Raw genomic sequence first — 19,469 nt, forward strand, 5'->3', positions numbered from 1 at the left:
AGTTAAGTTTTTAAGTAGTTTTTAGCCACTTCTTGGTTTTAAACTCTCAGTTTTAACGTCTTACCAGCTGTTTTATTACCTACTCGCTTCTCTTTGTTTTAGTTTATTGTTTTATTGTTTTACTGCTCAATCTGTCAAGGGAGCAGCAGCCCCTCGCTGCCCTCTGATGTTTTAGAGCTAGTAGTTTTATTGCCTGTTAAGCTTTAGCTTTCACCGACTTCGACTCCAGCCTGAGTGATTTATTACCTCCTTATCTTATTGGCATTTGGCTGCTGGAGGTTTGCCTACCGCAATGAAACATCTTCCCAAGTGCAACTATATTAGAGGAGAGTGGAAGAGTTACCTGTTCGCTGGTTCGCTATATTAGAGGAGAGTGGAAGAGTTACCTGTTCGCTGGTTACCTGTTCCTGCCGGCACCCTGTCCTGCTTTCTGCCAGAGTTCCTGACCACGCCCGACTCCCTGCCTTGGACCCCGCTTCAGCCTCGGACTGGACACACACACCCCGGGACCAGTACATATAGTATGGGATGCGAGTAAAGCAGTTATGCGAGGCTTCCTGATACAGCAAAATAGTTATAAGAAAAAGATGAGAGAGAAGAAGAAAGAAGAAATTCTAACCCATCTTGCAGAAAACAAGAGAAAATTAACATTAAAACCAAAAGACGAACAAATAAAACAAACAATTAAAATGTTACAAACTCATTTCTCCATACTGGTAACGAAGAAGTTGAATGGAAGATAAAAATTATGAGACAAAACTACTTTGAGTCAGCCAACAAAACAGGGAAATTATTCGCGTGGCAACTAAGGAAAAGACAAAACCAGAATATAATAAATAAAATAAGGATAGGAGAAGCTCAAACGGAAGACCCAAAAGAGATAAGGAAAGCATTTCAGGGGTTTTACAAAGAATTGTACAGGAAAGAGAAAGATGATATAAGAAAAGTGGAAAAATATTTGGAAGAGCATAGAGGAAAGCAAATATCGGCTGAAAACAGAGAACAACTAAATAACCCAATAACAATACAAGAAATTCAAAACGCAATTAAAAGAATGAAATTAGGTAATGCCCCAGGACCTGATGGACTCTCTACTAAATATTATAAAACCCTGTGTGGACAGCTGACTCCAGTTCTCTGTGAGGTAATGAACAATATCTTACAAGGAGGAAATATCCCGAATACTTGGAAAGAGGTGTACATAACACTAATCCCAAAACAGGAGGCTGGCCCTTCAAATGTTAAGAACTACAGACCAATATCTCTGCTGAATAATGATTATAAGTTATTTTCAGACATACTAGCAAATAGATAAGCAAATTCTAAAGGAGGTAATTCAGAAAGATCAAGCGGGGTTCTTACCTGAACGTCAGCTAAAAGATAATGTAAGACACATTGTAAATGTAATAGAATACTTAGAGGTTAGAAATGACAAACCAGCGGCACTAATGTTTATCGACGCGGAGAAAGCTGCTGCAGCTTTGCCGTGAGTTTGTGGGGAGGACTGCTCCCCCCTTGAAGCCCATTTTCCACCTTGGGCCTGGGGGCGGGCCCCATACTCCACCACAGCATATAAAGCTCCAAGGAAGCCCGGGACATTGCTGCTGCTGCTCTGCCCATGAGTCTTGGGGAGGACCACTCCCCCTTGAAGCCCATTTTCCACCTTGGGCCTGGGGGCGGGCCCCATACTCACCTCCGCAGCCTATGGGGCTCTAGGGAGGCCTCGGGTGTGTGGGGTGGGGTGGTGTTTAGTTGCGTGTGGGAATTTGTTTAATTTAATTATGTTGTGTTTGTAACTTTGTTTTTTGTTTTTATAGTTTTATTGTTCTGTTAGTTTGTTTTTTGTATAGGTTTTTTATTTGATTTTAAGGGGAGGGGTCAGGGCTGCCTGGGAGTGGGTCCCAGCAAACAAAATGGCTGGGGCAGGTTCCACAGGGGGGGATGCACTGGGACAACCGATCTCAGTGATCACGGGCCGGAGGAGGAGTTACGCTAAGACCAGACCATGTCATTACTGCGAGAAGTGAGGCTACAGGGAACCAGGCAGGGGGCCTTCTTGGTAGTGGCGCCCGCCCTGTGGAACGCCCTCCTATCAGATGTCAAAGAGATAAACAATTACCTGACATTCAGAAGACATCTTAAGGCTGCCCTGTTCTGGGAAGTTTTTAATATGTAATGCTGTACTGTTTTTAACATTTGATTGGGAGCCGCCCAGCGTGGCTGGGGAAACTCAGCCAGATGGGTGGGGTATAAACAAACAAACAAACAAACAAACAATTATTATTATTATTATTATTATTATTATTATTATTATTATTATTATTATTATTACAGGTGGTACATGACTCCCAAGATATACAAATTAAAATATGTGCTGGAGATGCAAAAAGAAGGAACGATGTACCATATATGGTGGGGATGTGGGGAAATAAAAAAATTCTGGAGTAGCATACATGAGGAATTAAAAGATGTTTAAAACATCTTTTGAGAAAAAACCAGAATCATTTATATTAGGTATAGTTACACCGGACATCCTCTCTGATAAGAAAAAAGGTGCTTTTATATGCTACAGCTATTGCCAGAATACTAATAGCTAGAAGCTGGAAAGGGGAAATTGTTCCAACAGCGGACTGGCAAAACAAGCTGTGAATTTATGGAACTGGCTAAAATGACAGCAGCTATTAGATTTCAATCAAATCAGAAATTGAGAAAAGACTGGGAATGCGTAGAAGAATATATGACAAAATGTTGTTCCAAAACACAACTATTGATATGTATTGACTGAAGTTTGTAAAGTCAAGTAAAAAATAAGAAAAGATGACTTATGGGGAATAAGTAAATACTATGTATAACACAATTTAAAAGTAATGAAAAACAAAGGAAGCCGTACTGGGCTGGAGGGAGGTCACAATGGTAGAAACAAGGGAAATATAAGTTCATAGATAGACATATATATATGTGGCATATAATTTGGAATGTGCCGTACAGAACGAGAGAATGTGTAACAATGTAATTTTGCACAAATAATAATTAATTAAAAAAACCATAGCGGAAATAAACAAAAGATGCATTATATTAGGGACAGTTCCTTTTTAAAAAAGGTCTGCCTGCAAATGTATATACGGTATTAGGAGAAATTCACAATGAAATGTTGGTGACACTTTATTTTTTATTATTGCAAACTGATGTGGAAAACTGAAATTTGGAAAACTGAAATTGAAAAGATTCGCCCCTCCCTATGTCCCTAGGTGGGACGCGTTTGGCGCTGTGGGTAAAACCTCAGTGCCTAGGACTTGCCGATCGTATGGTCGGCGGTTCGAATCCCCGCGGCGGGGTGAGCTCCCGTCATTCGGTCCCAGCTCCTGCCCACCTAGCAGTTCAAAAGCACCCCTAAGTGCAAGTAGATAAATAGGTACCGCTTTATAGCGGGAAGGTAAACGGCGTTTCCGTGTGCTGTGCTGGCTCGCCAGCTACAGCTTCATCATGCTGGCCATGTGACCCGGAAGTGTCTTCGGACAGCGCCGGCTCACGGCCTCTAGAGTGAGATGGGCGCACAACCCCAGAGTCGGACACAACTGGCCCGTACGGGCAGGGGTACCTTTACCTTTACCTATATGGATATGGCTAATTCTGAGCAGCCTCACAAATTCCAGAGTTCGGGGTGTGTGCTCGGGGTTAAAACCAGTTTCAAACCACATTTACACACGTAGCATAAACGGGAGCCCAACGCTACCCTCTGCCCGTCTCTGCTGCAGAAAAAGTGATCCGAGAGATCGACGATGTGATCGGGAGGGACCGCGTGCCGGCGGTGGAGAAGCGGGCCCAAATGCCATACACAGATGCGGTGATCCACGAGATCCAGAGGTTTAGTGACGTCATCCCCACCAACCTGCCCCACGCCCTGACCCGGACGGTGCAGCTCAGGGGCTACACACTGCCTAAGGTGAGCCATGTTGGGATTTTTGACTACGTGCTATTTGACATAGCTTCCCATAGAAGCAATTAAGATAAAGTAGATAAATAGGTACCGCTCTGGCAGGAAGGTAAACGGCGTTTCCGTGTGCTGCTCTGGTTCGCCAGAAGTGGCTGAGTCATGCTGGCCACATGACCGGGAAGCTGCTGTATGCCGGCTCCCTCGGCCAACAAAGCAAGATGAGTGCCGCAACCCCAGAGTCGGCCACGACTGGACCTAATGGTCCTTTAAATAAAGAGGGATAGAATAGAAGCACTGGTGTCAAGCTGAGTTATTGAAGACACCACACAGACACAGACAAAGCCATTTTACGCTGCGTGTGGACTCTGCTGACGTCCAACAACTGAGAAGAGTGGCAGCGCGCGGAGTGGAAGCGTGTGGGCGCCATTAAAGTTTGTTGGAGTGGCAATAAATCAAATTTATCGCACTGCCATTGCAGCAGACTGCATGGGTCAAAGGATTTACGGCCCACAAACTTTAACAATGACCTTCCTGGTTGGTTGGTTGGTTGGTTGGTTGGTCAGTGTGTGTTCTGAGAGTTCGTTGGAGTTTGTTCTGTGAGAGTTAAGATCTGTGCCTGTATCCTTTACAGTGGTACCTCGGGTTACATACGCTTCAGGTTACATATGCTCCAGGTTACAGACTCCGCTAACCCAGAAATAGTACCTCGGGTCAAGAACTTTGCTTCAGGATGAGAACAGAAATCGTGCTCTGGTGGCGCGGCGGCAGCAGGAGGCCCCATTAGCTAAAGTGGTACTTCAGGTTAAGAACAGCTTCAGGTTAAGAACCGACCTCCGGAACGAATTAGGTACTTAACCTGAGGTACCACTGTATATAGTAACTTGTGATTCTGCTGTAAATAATAAACCTATAAGTAACCAAGTTACTAGTAGCAGCGTCTTGTTGCTGCTTCATCCTGCCTGCAACTGACTGCTTCTGGACAGTCTGTGTATGCTCTGCTACATTCAACAGGTTCTGGCTAAGTTCCTTCAACAAGCCATTCCAATGAGAAGCACCAGGGAAGGTGGCCAGTTGACCTGCCTGGCTGCCATTGAGAGTGGAGTATCGATGCTGGCAAGGAGCTCCTGAAGAGCAAATTCAGTCCTTGGAGGGAGGGAAGCCAAGTCAATCAGGGGCGATCTCTCTAGAAAAGTGAGGGGGGCCCCTTGTGGTTTGCACTGCCTGTTCTATTTGGTTCTGCTAAGAGGCTTCCGTAGGGACGCGGGTGGCGCTGTGGGTTAAACCACAGAGCCTAGGACTTGCCGATCAGAAGATCAGCAGTTCGAATCCCCGCCACGGGGTGAGCTCCCGTTGCTCAGTCCCTGCTCCTGCCAACCTAGCAGTTCGAAAGCACGTCAAAGTGCAAGTAGATAAATAGGTATCGCTGCGGCGGGAAGGTAAACGGTGTTTCCGTGCGCTGCTCTGGTTCGCCAGAAGAGGCTTAGTCCTGCTGGCCACATGACCCGGAAGCTGTATGCTGGCTCCCTCGGCCAATAAAGCGAGATGAGCGCCACAACCCCAGAGTCGGTCATGACTGGACCTAATGCTCAGGGGTCCCTTTACCTTTAAGAGGCTTCCAGTTGCCTTCTGAGTTAAGGCTGTGGCAGATCCCGACCCACCTCTGTCCCTCCTTCTCTCACCTGCCTCTAGGGCACGGATGTCATTCCCTTGCTGACCTCTGTGCTGAAAGACCCCGAATGCTTCAGTGACCCCGAGAACTTCAACCCCGCCCACTTCTTGGACGAAGAGGGTCGCTTTAAGAAGAACGACGCCTTCATGCCCTTCTCCACAGGTACCGGGTTGAGGAGGGCAGGAGGGAGGCATTCATAGGTTAATTGGTGGCGGTACTTGGCCTGACCTAAATGCTATTTCATCCCTCAGATCTCCCCCTCATAATCTACAGTGGTACCTCGGGTTACATACGCTTCAGGTTACATACGCTTCAGGTTACAGACTCCGCTAACCTAGAAATAGTGCTTCAGGTTAAGAACTTTGCTTCAGGTTGAGAACAGAAATCGTGCTCTGGCAGCGCGGCAGGCCCCATTAGCTAAAGTGTTGCTTCAGGTTAAGAACAGTTTCAGGTTAAGAACGGACCTCCGGAACGAATTAAGTACTTAACCCGAGGTACCACTGTATTTCCATAAAATTTTTGTTTGAAGTCTCTTAAATGAACACGTTTTTAATCGTGAAAAGTCTGCACACTCCAATAGAGTATTTTGCTCCTGGCGCAAGTAGTAGCTTGGGGGGGGGGGTGTCATTGCAACCACACGAGGGAGTTTTTTATCTGCCCCCCACCCCTCATTAGCCAGCTGCTGCTACTCCTCCCCAGGCCACAGAGCCTAGTTTCCAGCCAATATCCCACACACAATCACCCCTCAGGTGGCAGAAAAGTTGAATTGTTTCTCACCTGGCTAAACTCCAGCCACTTTCACAGCATGCAAAAGCCTCTTGCTCTGTTGACTTGTGTGCAGAGGCGTGGCTGTTTTTTAGAATGCTTAAGTTGCCTTGTGACTCAATAAGATAGCCTTAAAAAATCTTATTAAATAAATAAAAGTAACACCTAGATAGATTTTGATTGATTGATTGATTGGACTCAGTCTGGCCCTTCTGTTTCCCTCCCCTTATGGTTTTGATCTATGGGCTATTATTAAAATGAGGCTGCATTTTAAATTGTATTTTTAACCTGTATTTTAATTTTTTTCCCTTCCCCTATTATGTTTTTATTGTAATTTTACTGGTGTTAGCCGCCTTGAGCCCAGCTCTGGCCAGGGAGGGTGGGGTATAAATAAAAAAGTATTATTACTATTATTATTATTTATGGGAGGTCAGGCCAGAGTTGGAAAGATCAATAGACTACCTTTACTGCTACCTTGGGTTTTCTTGGAGGTGGGGGCAGAAAGGGAACATTGCTGCTTTATCAGTGCTTCCTATCACTGGAGAGGAGACCAAAGCAGTACAGTACCTCGGGTTACATACGCTTCAGGTTACATACACTTCAGGTTACAGACTCTGCTATCCCAGAAATAGTACCTCAGGTTAAGAACTTTGCTTCAGGATGAGAACAGAAATCGTCAAAACACGTCAAAGTGCAAGTAGATAAATAGGTACCACTCCTGTGGGAAGGTAAACAGCGTTTCTGTGCGCTGCTCTGGTTCGCCAGAAGTGGCTTAGTCCTGCTGGCCACATGACCCGGAAGCTGTACGTCGGCTCCTTCGGCCAATAAAGCGAGATGAGTGCCGTAACCCCAGAGTCGGCCACAACTGGACCTAATGGTCAGGGGTCCCTCTGCCTTTACCTTTAAGAGGCTTCCAGTTGCCTTCTGAGTTAAGGTTGTGGCAGATCCTGACCCACCTCTGTCCCTCCTACTCTCACCTGCCTCTAGGGCACGGATGTCATTCCCTTGCTGATTGAACAATACAGTGGTACCTCAGGTTACAGATGCTTCAGGTTACAGACTCCGCTAACCCAGGAGTAGTCCCTCGGGTTAAGAATTTTGCTTCAGGATGAGAACAGAAATCGTGCAGCAGCAGCAGGAGGCCCCATTAGCTAAAGTGGTGCTTCAGGTTAAGAACAGTTTCAGGTTAAGTACGGACCTCCAGAAAGAATTAAGTACTTAACGTGAGGTACCACTGTAGTGCCCAAATGAACCTGGAAGGAGACCACTCTACGTCTGTCTGAGTTTTATACATCCATGGACTTGCCACTTGCAGAAGAACGAACCAGATTCCCTCTAGTGGGCATCTGTGGGGTGACATAGTTGTAGGACAAAAAAAGAATGCGCGTAGGAATGGCTTGTGCTTCGAAGCGTTTTGTCACTTCAGACGCGGAACGCATTTGACCTTTGTTGACCAGAGATAAAAAAATCTAAATTGATCTTGTCCTACGTAAGGCTGCCTCTTATCTCTTTCTGTTTATCTTCCCCGATAGAAGCTGTGTGCCTTTAATGGCAGCATTAAAAGCAGAGCGACTTTCCCTGAGAGGATGGGAAGGAGAGCTTTTAGCTGCTTGGTTTTTTTGCTGCCACCCCCCCCCCCCCGAACTGGCAGGGCACAAGGCCTCAATCTTTGCATATGGCAAAGAACTGGGAAGAGCTTGCTTGCAGAATTACAGTGGTACCTCGGGTTACATACGCTTCAGGTTACAGACTTCACTGACCCAGAAATAGTGCTTCAGGTTAAGAACTTTGCTTCAGGATGAGAACAGAAATCGTGCTCTGGCGGCCCCTTTAGCTAAAGTGGTGCTTCAGGTTAAGAACAGTTTCAGGTTAAGAACGGACCTCCAGAATGAATTAAGTACTTAACCTGAGGTACCACTGTAGAGGGATAACTTCTGTACCATTGGAAAACCAAATTTTTAATAAGGAATGGGGAAAATTTACAACTTATCTTAAAGACCATTGTAAACAGTTAAAATCATTACTAGGATTGGAGTATCACTTGTAGTTTAAGGCTGAATACTGGACATAATGGAACAGGCAAAGGATTTGGAGTATCATAAAAGATGCGGGAGGAAATGATTAATAATGGGACCCACAAAAGGGGAGGATGGAAGTTCAGGAGATTCCTTGGAATCTTGTTTTAATTACTTATATATCTCTGTAAGAAGACAGGAGTGCCTGGCGTGCTATGGTCCACGGGGTCACAAAGAGTCAGACACGACTAAACGACTAAACCACAACAACATCGTCATCTCTGTGAATTTTTAATTTGAAAAACCTGTGGCGTTTGCCTCCTAGTTGGGTCATAAGGAAAGGGTTAAATGAGTGTGATGTGATTGGCCAGAGAGAAACTGATAGGAGGAGTTAGAGTGAGAGTGAAGCTGTGTGGAAGTCAGTTGAGGGTTGGGAGTTGGAGAAGGAAGAGGGAGGATAAGTCTGTGGGTTGGTGGAGTTGTGTGTTGAGTGAGTGAGAGGACGGTTAGGTGGAGTCAGGTGATAGTTGGAATAATAATAATAATAACAATAACAATAATTTATTATTTATACCCCGCCCATCTGGCTGAGTTTCCCCAGCCACTCTGGGCGGCTCCCAATCAAGTATTAAAAACAATACAGCGTTAAATATTAAAAACTTCCCTGAACAGGGCTGCCTTCAGATCTTTTTTAAAGATAGGATAGCTACTTATTTCCTTCACATCTGGTGGGAGGGCGTTCCACAAGGCAGGTGCCACTACCGAGAAGGCCCTCTGCCTGGTTCCCAGTAACTTGGCTTCTCGCAGTGAGGGAACCGCCAGAAGGCCCTCAGCGCTGGACCTCAGTGTCCGGGCAGAACAATGGGGGTGGAGATGCTCCTTCAGGTATACAGGACCGAGGCCGTTTAGGGCTTTAAAGGTCAGCACCAACACTTTGAATTGTGCTCGGAAACGTACTGGGAGCCAATGCAGATCTCTCAGAACTGGTGTTATGTGGTCTCGGCGGCCGCTCCCAGTCACCAGTCTAGCTGCCGCATTCTGGATTAATTGCAGTTTCCGGGTCACCTTCAAAGGTAGCCCCACGTAGAGCATTTGAAATTGTTAGGAACACATAGGACAGTTAAGGAACTAAGAGTAAGAAACTGCCAAGAAAAATTAACTGAAACCATAAGCTTGCCCATGCCTATAAATAAACTTGATTATTTGTTAATGTTAACAACTGTCTGGACTCCGTGAGTACCCAAGGGAAACGGGTTGGTGGCAGTGAAGAAAGCAATCACAGTGGTGGCACAGGGTCAATAGACCGTCAAATGTCCGGGGACCCTGTGTGATCGCCACAAAACCAAATAACAATTTGTAAAAAAAAAAAAAATTAAATTTGCACCAAACTAAAGCCATAAAGTGCTGTTTGATTCTCTCCCCAGGGAAAAGGATCTGTGCCGGGGAAAGCCTAGCGCGCATGGAGCTCTTTGTCTTCCTGACTTCCATCCTGCAACATTTCACGCTCAAGTCCCCCGACAACCCCGAGGACATCGACCTCACAGCCACAGCAAACGGTTTTGCAAACATCCCACCCGCCTACCAGCTCTGCACTATTCCGCGCTGAGGAACGATTGGTTGAGAAGCGGGGCAGGGAAAGGGGCAACAAATTTAATTGGGTGGGGGTTTGGGGGGAGACACTAAACATTGCGGGTGGTGCCTGGGAGGTAGTGGCCAATGTGCTAATGAGGCTTCTGGACTTTTGGAATGGAAGTTTCAAGGTCTAAGTCAAACCCCCTGGATTGGTTTTTCTTTATCTGAAAGTGGTCAATAATGCTACTCAGGAACCAGGTTGGTTTCAGAGGTGTATGTTTGCAGTTTGACCTACCTAGCTGCACACTTGTGGTCTCTTGATTTTTTGCCTAATTAAAAGGGGAGCTACTTTCTGCACCGGGTGCAGGAAGGAATGTGATAGAATAATTGGTTAATTGAGATTGTATTTATTTATTATACCATAGATATGTGTGCCAACCAAACCTATTATCAAAACCTTCTAAATCCAACAAATCTGTTTTGTAACAACATCCATTCCTTCAACCAACAGAGGCAAGACGCTTCATAATATAATTTCAAGTCTGGCAAGGCGAAGCCCCCTCTTTCTTTAACGTCTGTTAACAATTTGAATTGGATTCTTGGTTTCTTCCCCTGCCAGATATATCTTGAAATTATTTTTTGCCATTCCTTAAATATCACTGCCCCCTTGATTATTGGAATTGATTGAAACAAAAATAACACTTTTGGTAGCACGTTCATTTTGATAACCGATATCCTTCCCTATAGGGATAGTTTCATCATTCTCCATACTTCCAGATCTCTCTTAATTGCATTCCACATCGTTGTATAATTATTTTGAAATAAATCTATATTCTTTGATGTTAACCAAATTCCTAAATATTTAAGTTTTTTAACTGCTTCTATACCAATCTGCTGTTGCAACATATCCACCAAATCTTGATTCATATTTTTAACTAACATTTTAGTTTTCTTTCTATTCCTTCTAATACTTCTTTAACACTGGAGAATTGTTCTTCTATTATTAGTACCAAGGCATCTGCAAAGGCTTGAACAGCTTTCTTATTTCTACTCCCCACTCACTGCGCACACTCTGTGTTGGTGAAGTAGCTCAACATGCTAAACGTTACTGGTGATACCTGGGAGGTAGTGGCCAGTGTGTTATAATCCATGGAATGAAGCCACACAAATGAGACTTCTGGACTTTTGGAATGGAAGTTTCAAGTGTCAAGCCCCCTGGCACCCCCCAGGCAAGAAAGATCGTGTGATGCTGGGGCTGAGGAGGAGGTGTTTTTGTCCAGAACACCTGGAAGGGACCCCTGTGTGGGGAGGACAGATGGCAAAACCAAAATTACAGAACATCCCAGAGGTGGACGGTACCCTGTGGCTCAGGTCTTTCTGATGATGCCTGCTCTGCTGACTATATTTCAGACCACATCAGCACCATCTTCTCCCTGAATGGTTAGGGTAGCTCTCCCAAAACCAGAGCGTCTCTGCAAATGTAGTAAACAGGAACCTGATACTCTGGAGCATTATTTTATTTTCTTGTGGTTTTGGCATTTATGCCAGAAGACAATTATTAGAGGCCTTACTGCTCAACAGGTTCAATTCTATGCTACCAACATTTCAGGACCTGCTCTCGGACAGGAATGATCAAATTACTTTAACAGTGGCTGAATTTTTGAGTGCTGTCCATGTAGAAAGACTGGGCCATTATAAAGAGATTTAGTGGTTCTTAATTGATTGGCGATGTGGTAGTGTTGTCTTGTGTTATATATGTAAATTGATTTTCTCTGGAGTTAAAGATCTGACTGGGACAACCCTTGTTATGTTGAGCTCGTATTTTGCACAATTTGTATACGGTGTCTGTTTGATAATGTGTGGTTTGCTATGCCTAATAAAGGATATAATGTAGTCACCGCTGGCTGTTGTGGAGAGGAAGAAATGAGACCTGGATTGCTGTTTCTCTGCCTCTGCCACACAATATTAGAACTTGGGGAAAGTCCAAGGAGACCAGGGCAGGCAGGACAGACATGAGAATGTCCTTCTTCACACACCAGGCCATGAACTCGTGTCAGGAGCTGGAGTCAAACACAGGACAGCAATAAAATAGCAACACCCCCCCGCTTTGGTATTAAAGGTGTAGCAGGAGACCCCCCCCCTTCATTACATTGTAATGCACAAGCACCACACACACACCCCTCACCTCTCCGAGCCTGGAGATGCCCCTTGTAGAGGAGCATCCCCTAAAAGCCTTTCGTAGATAAGGAAGCGCTATTTGACAACTCCGCACGGAACCCTCATTTCCCCGTATATTTTCCCTTAGTCGACCGGGACACTCTACCTCGCCCTATCTTTATTATTGGTAGACTGGCCGCCTGAACTCCAGGTCAGTCGGCTGCTGCTTCAGCCAATCAGCATTACCGAACAGCGCCCCTTGTGGCCGCCACGCAGGTACTGCAGGCAACCGGCGACCACCTCACTGTCTTTGACAGCTCTCAAAATACAAAGTTTCCGAGTTCAATTGACCGTGACTGATTTAATCAAAATGTTGCAACCCGTTTCCGGAAAGGTGAAAGTGCTTTGAACTTCGAGGACAGTATTCTTCATAAATTCGCCATAAATCAACCGTATATCGGATCTTCACCGGACCACTTTTATTCTGCTCCACATTTCAAGGACTGTCAAAGGGGGGTGGCCTGATACCAGTCGGCCATAATCCCTCGACCGAGCAGGCACGTACTCTGCAGCCCTTCCCAGTTGACACGACAGCCTTGATAGCCATCTTGATGGGCTCAGACAGAAAGCTATCATGGACACAATGGACTGCACACATTAGTGTATTCGACACAAGCTGTGACAAAGGGACCATGGCCGGATTCCCCTCAGGGGGCAGGAAATACCACCTTTCCCTTTGTCCTCATAAAATGACTCATGTGGAGGGAGGGAGGGGGCTCAGGCCAGGTGTCAGGATGCTCAGATTACCTATGCGACCCCTCCCCTGACTCCTCCTGCTTTTAATATAATCATGATGTAAATATGATGTAATTCTGGGGGTGTAGCTAAGGGGATTAGCAATTAATAAAAGTTAGGGTCTCCCTTTGTTCGGGGCTTCCATCTTGCTTCACCTCGTGGGCGGTGGGAGTCCTGTCACGACAGTCTTTCCTTAAATAAAGACCGAGCCTACTGGCTGCTGTTTTGCTCTGAATTGCTCTGGTTGGTGTCTTTGTTTTGTCCAAGGGAGCCCTCGGATTTTCCGGTAACAGTTTTGGTGACCGTGCTCAGGGACACTTGGTTCTCCTGCAAAGGTGAGGGGGGAGATAGAGGGGATCGGGCGCCACTGGGCAACCTTAGCCCGGGGATCCTTTTTTCCTCTCCCTGCCGCCTCTTTGTGGGCGGTAATCAACCGTCACCAGAAGCCCAACCAGAGAGAGCAAAGGCGAGGTAAAGCCAGCTAAAGAAAAGGGATCCCGGGATCCGCGGGGGACATCTTCGAACGTGAGTATGGTTTGAAGTAAATACATTGGGAGGGGGGTGGAAAAGTAACGTCCCCACGACAGCCAGACTTTCCTTCTTTCATTTCTGACGTTACCCCTCGGAGTCGGCCGGGAACGTTTTAAGCTCTCTCCTTTTCTCCCCCGATTTTCCCTCTTGGAATGTGGCCAGGGAGATCGTGGAACTTTACTGTCTGACGTTACCTCTCAGAGTCGTCTAGGAACGTCTAAAACTTTTCCTTTCTCTCCCCAATTTCCTTTACGGAGCGTGGCTGGGGAAATTGTGGCACCTTTACTGTTTTCCGACGTTACCTCTCGGAGTCGCCCAGGAACGTCTATAACTTTTCCTTTCTCTCCCCCGATTTCCTTTTCGGAACGTAGCCGGGGAAATCGTGGCACTTTTACTGTTTTCCGACGTTACCCCTCGGAGTCGTCCAGGAACGTCTTAATCTCTCTCTCTCCTTTTCTCCCCCGTTTTCCGTCTTGGAATTTGGTCCGGGAAAGCGTGACCCTTTGTTATTTCTCTGACGTCCCTCCCTCGGAGGCGTCCTTCAAAATCTCCCTCTCTCCTTTTCTCCTCCGTTTTCCGTCTTGGAATTGAGTCTGGGAAAGCGTGGCTCTTTTACTGTTTTCTCTGACGTCCCTCCCTCGGAGTCGTCCGGAGGCGTCCTTCAAAGTACTTTTCTCACTCTCTCTACCCTTATTATGCAAACGAAGCCGCCCCTCCTGCCCGGCGACCTTTGTTAGGGATGACCCGGGTATGTGAGAACGCAAGGTCGTTTGTTTCCTTACAAACCTTGGTCTTTTCTCGGACCCTGATCTGACATTGCATTGCGCAAGCGTTCAGTAGGGGATTCCGAACTTAGTCTCAAAGGCTAGGCAGGAGGCTGTCGTGGAGGGTAGAAGGGGCGGTTCACGTATTGGGACCCCACACTAGGACCAGTTGTGCAAGCAGTACTGAAGTGGAATTCCAGGATCCGTGGTTGTGTATCGGGTAGAGAGAGAAACCCGTGGTTTTAAGGCTGATGTTTGAGGTTTATAGATGATAAGTTAATTACGGTTCGATGGTAGGCAGGATTAAGTCTAAATAGAGATAAACAGAGTTACCTTAATTACTGAAAGAATACTATTTTTTTCTTTACCCTTTCTCCCCTATTTGTTTTTTCCCCCTTGTCTGTCCATCCCTTTTATCTTTTAGTACACATCGCTAGCGAAATACCCCATTTTGTATAATAGAGTAATGGGAGCCCACGCTTCTCAACACTCTGATTGGACTCCTCCTGGCGACAAGGCTTCTATGAAGCCTTTCCGCTCTGGAGAGGACTCTGATACCCCTCTACAATTTGTTTTCCTTAGCTGGAAAGAATTGAGAGGGAGAAAGGGACTCTCAAAGTCAAAGCTGAGGGATCTCTGCAACATCTCGTGGGTCGCTTTTACCCACCACCTAGAACCGGCCTCGAGATGGCCACCTCACGGTTCCTTTAATCTCGTGAAGATGCAAGCACTTAAATCTTATCTGGCCGATGAGAAGCCCGGACAACTGTACTATCTAAATGCCTTCGTTGAAGCCCGCGAATTATTTCAACGGCAGCAAGCCCGAATTGTCCGACAAATGGCTGTTTTAAAAACAACCGGACCTCCCCCATATGATGACATTAGAGCCCAGGAGGAACAATTAGATAGGACCCTCGTTCCTTTCTACTACCCCAAACCACGAGCTCCCCGACCGCCAGGATCCGGGGCAGGAGACAGAACGGGAGCTGGGGGGGCACAGGACCAAGGGAAGACATGGCAAATCCACCCGCCGCTGCCCCTTCCCAAAGCACACCAAATACACCACCGCCCAGCCCTTCCTCAAGTACGCCCAACTTAGGAGAAGACCATGTAGACTTAGATTTGGGACCCTTACTCAATGGGCAACTTCTGAACGGAGGAAGAGAGGGACCCGTCTCCAGTAGAACTCGAAACAGGGATAATCTACAGAACGGAGAAATAGAGGGCGCTTTTCCTCTACGGGCATTACCTATACCCCCAGTGAGGGCAGGAGACCCACCCCGCATGGTTTTTACCCACCAACCCTTCCTTACTTCGGATTTAATGAACTGGTCCAACAAGATGCCCTCCCTACGAGATGATCCCAACAAATGCCACCGCCAGGTGGCCACCATCTTCTCGACCCACAACCCCACGTGGGCAGATGTACATATGCTACTTCGGGCCCTCTTTAACGAGGCGGAAAAAAGGGAGATATTAGCAAAGGCAGGAGAAGCCTTGACTCGGGAGGGCTATCAACCAAATCGACCTGCCTCCATGGCCCCCCTGACCGCCCAGATGTTACTTAACGACCCGGACTGGGACTATAATACCACTGACGGGGTATGGGGCTTAAAGATTTTCAAAAAAAGCCATCTTAGATGGAATCAAGGCTGCTGGTCAGCGAACCGTAAATTGGACCAAAGTCCAAGCCGTCCTTCAAGGACCAGAAGAACACCCGTCCGACTATTATTCCCGTTTGGTCTCTGCAATTAGAACCTGGGGCGGGATAGACCCAGAGAGCCCCCAACATGAGGTCATAGTTAAAGGCTTCTTCAAGGACCAAGCAACGGCAGACATAAGGAAAGCCCTCAATGCACACCTTGGGTATGATGGAAAGACCATAACTGAAATCCTTTCCATCGCCAAGTCGGTCTTTAATTCGAGAGACGAGCGGAGGAGAAAAGATCAAAAGCCCAACTCTCCGCGGGTATTAGCCTACGCAGGAGGGGTCCCCCCTTACAAGGATAAAATCAAACAAAGGGGACCCGACTACCGAGACCACCGTATTTGTTACAACTGCGAAGAAGTAGGGCACATAAGGAGATTCTGCCCCCTCCTGACAGAAATTACAAGACCCGAGTACAGAGATCCAAATACAGACAGACCGGATTACCGGAAACCTGCCCACTCCAAGCCTAGGGAATCAAACCCCTCATATGGACCTATTCAATCTACGGCCCAAACGCAGTATCGTGTGGGCCCTCCTCCTCCACAACCAAGACCCAGAAATCCCACTAAGGATCCTCTTAACCCCTTTAAACAGGCCACCCACACCATCAACCAGCTCACGAAATGGCGATAGAAGAATACCGAGAGCATTGACAACTAGAAGCAGATCCCGCCTCCTTCCCTTTTCTTTGTCCTGTCTTGCAACTACCATCCTCCGATCCAATCTGCACTATGCAAATCGATGGGCAATCCTACGATTGCCTTTTGGATACTGGAGCCACCTATTCCACTCTCACAAATAGCCATTTAACCCCTGGGGAAGAAACCAGAACCGTAATGGGACTGGATGGAATTCCTCGGAACTGTCCTCTTTCCAAACCTGCAAATGTTTCCATTGGACCTTTATCCGTTAAACATACTTTCTTACTAACATCTAGCCCCGTCAACCTCTTGGGGAGGGATCTGCTCTGCAAATTAAACGCCACTATACAATGTGGCCAAGAAGGGATTTATTTACACATGCCAAACGAGTCCACCTTCAATTTTCAAGGAGTTCTGCAAGAAGCCCACAATACCACCTTCGACCTTCCGCCCGAACTCCTAAATAGTGTTTCCCCTTCCCTATGGGGAACCGAGTCAACCTCCGTAGGACTCTTAAAGTCTGCAACCCCGGTGAAAGTAAACTATAGGAAAGATTTACCCTTCCCTTGCACTAAGCAATACCCCCTTCCCCCGGAAGCAATAGACGGACTGACCCCGATGATTGACGAATTCCTGAGGATGGGAGTTTTAGTCCCATGCGCCTTCCCTTGCAACACCCCTCTTCTTCCCGTCAAAAAGCCCAATACAAATCCAGTCAAATGGCGCTTGGTTCAAGATCTCAGGCTCGTGAATTCCTTCGTCATCCCCAGACACGGTGTAGTCGCTAACCCACATCACCTCTTAAGCACCATTCCGGAGGGAACTGTGGTCTACTCTGTCATAGATCTATGTTCTGCCTTCTTCAGCATCCCCGTAGACCCAGAGAGCCAATTCCTCTTTGCTTTCACATGGCAGACAGGGCAACTAACGTGGACCCGATTGCCCCAAGGATATGTAGAGTCCCCGGCAATTTTCTCATCTCTACTACATCAAGATTTATCAGATGTGACCCTGCCAGAAGGCTCCGCCCTGAGGCTCTACGTTGACGACATCTTACTCTGTGGGCGGGACTTAGAATCCTGCAAAAGTGACACTATAGCTCTCCTAAACATACTAGCACATAAGGGACATAAGGTATCCCCGAAGAAGATACAGTATTGCAGAAAGGAAGTCAAATATCTTGGTCACATCCTGGGAGAGGGCACCCGCGCCCTAACTACAGATAGAATTGAGGCAATAACTAAATTACCCCTACCAAAAACTAAAAGGCAGCTCCGAGGCTTCATCAGAATGAGTGGATTCTGCCGAGAATGGATTCCCCGCTACAGAGAATTCACCCGCCCTCTTACAGCAATGACACACAACAATGCCCCAGACCAACTACAATGGTCTGCAGAGGCACTTGAAGCCTTCGAATCTATTAAGAGGGAAACATGTACTGATTAATAAAAAGTTGGGGGTTGAATTTATTAACTCAGATGCTAACAAAAAAAGAGGGCTGGTGATTTACGTTAAAGAAAAATGGGAACCGGTGTTAATATGTAAAGATGAGGAGGGAATAATTCTGGGAGTTCAAATTAACCACCAAGGAGAAAAATTTAATGTAGTAACGGTCTATGCTCCTAATACAAATAAAGCAGATTTCTTTAAAAAATTGGAACAAATGCTGCTAGAATTAGAAAATCACAAATTAATTCTACTTGGGGACCTGAACGGAGTCCCTGTACCGGAAATGGACAGGAGTGAAAAAAGGGAACCAAGGGAAACTCCCAAAATCTTTTAATGATCTACAAGAAAACTTAGATTTGATTGATATTTGGAGGTATAAAAACCCAATAGAGAAACAATTTACGCATTTTTCAGAACCACATCAGAGTTGGGGTAGAATCGACCAGATCTGGGTCTCAAGAGAACTCTCGATAAGAACAAGGAAGTGTGAAATAGAACCTAGAACACTTTCCGATCATAACCCAATCGTTTTGGAAATAAAATGTAGATCATTGGGACCATACAGGTGGAGAATGAACGAATACTTACTAGAAATTGAAGAGATTATTGAGAAAGCCAAAAATACCCTGAAAGAATATTTTGAATGGAATTTAAATAAAGAAACCGAAATCGATACAGTTTGGGAGGCAAGTAAGGCAGTTCTTAGAGGATTTCTGATCCAACAGAACAGTTATAGAAGGAAACTAAGAGAATCAAAGAAGGAGGAAATAGTCAAACAATTAAAAGAATGCGAGAAAAAACTAACAACAAATCCTGAGGATGAAAGGACTAAACAAATATCTAAAGTGCTGCAAACTCAATACTCAACATTATTAGGTCAAGAAGTAGAATGGAGAATAAAATCAATGAAGCAAAAATATTTTGAATCTGCAAATAAAACGGGGAGATTATTGGCATGGCAATTAAGAAAAAGGAAAAAACAAATGGTGATTAACAAAATTAAAATAGAGGAGCATATAATAGAAGATCCAAATGAAATAAAGGGAAAGTTTCTTCAATTTTATGAAACCTTGTATAAAAAAAAAGGAGGGTGAAGATATAGCAGAGATAGGGAGATATATGGAAAAAAATGGGGGTGAACAGCTGACAGAAGAAAAATCATATTTAAATAAACTAATAACGGTGGATGAGGTTAAGGAGGCTATCAAAAAAATGAAGCCAGGAAAAGCCCCAGGCCCAGATGGTCTGTCACAAAAATACTATAAAGTCTTGGAGGAATACGTAGCCCCCGTCTTATGTGATGTATTTAACAACATCCTGCAGGGAGGGAGGATACCGGACTCGTGGAGAGAGGCGCACATCACGCTAATACCTAAACCAGATGCGGATAAACTTGATATAAGAAACTACAGGCCGATATCACTACTCAATAATGATTATAAATTTTTTGCCGAAATAATGGCAAA

The 19,469-nt window shown here is 45.8% G+C and overlaps 1 protein-coding gene and 1 long non-coding RNA gene across 2 annotated transcripts in view; one reads left to right on the top strand and one right to left on the bottom strand.

Annotated features, from left to right (window-relative positions):
• The window catches only part of LOC114589417 (cytochrome P450 2G1-like), a 28,192-nt gene extending 16,340 nt beyond the window's left edge, over window positions 1–11,852 (top strand). Inside the window, exons 7-9 of the mRNA XM_077932361.1 lie at window positions 3,756–3,943; window positions 5,624–5,765; window positions 9,808–11,852. Coding sequence (XP_077788487.1) covers window positions 3,756–3,943; window positions 5,624–5,765; window positions 9,808–9,989 — 512 coding nt within the window. The 3' untranslated portion in view covers window positions 9,990–11,852. The remainder of the gene's footprint in view (window positions 1–3,755; window positions 3,944–5,623; window positions 5,766–9,807) is intronic.
• A 724-nt stretch (window positions 11,853–12,576) lies between these two features.
• Window positions 12,577–18,303, bottom strand: LOC144328524 (uncharacterized). The gene is made up of 2 exons (XR_013393786.1): window positions 13,850–18,303; window positions 12,577–13,779 (listed from the first exon to the last, which is right to left on the bottom strand). It is a non-coding gene; the product is annotated as an uncharacterized LOC144328524 (long non-coding RNA).
• Between the last annotated feature and the right edge of the window lie 1,166 nt (window positions 18,304–19,469).

Source organism: Podarcis muralis, chromosome 7, assembly GCF_964188315.1.
Source record: "Podarcis muralis chromosome 7, rPodMur119.hap1.1, whole genome shotgun sequence".
Classification (NCBI taxonomy): domain Eukaryota; kingdom Metazoa; phylum Chordata; class Lepidosauria; order Squamata; family Lacertidae; genus Podarcis; species Podarcis muralis.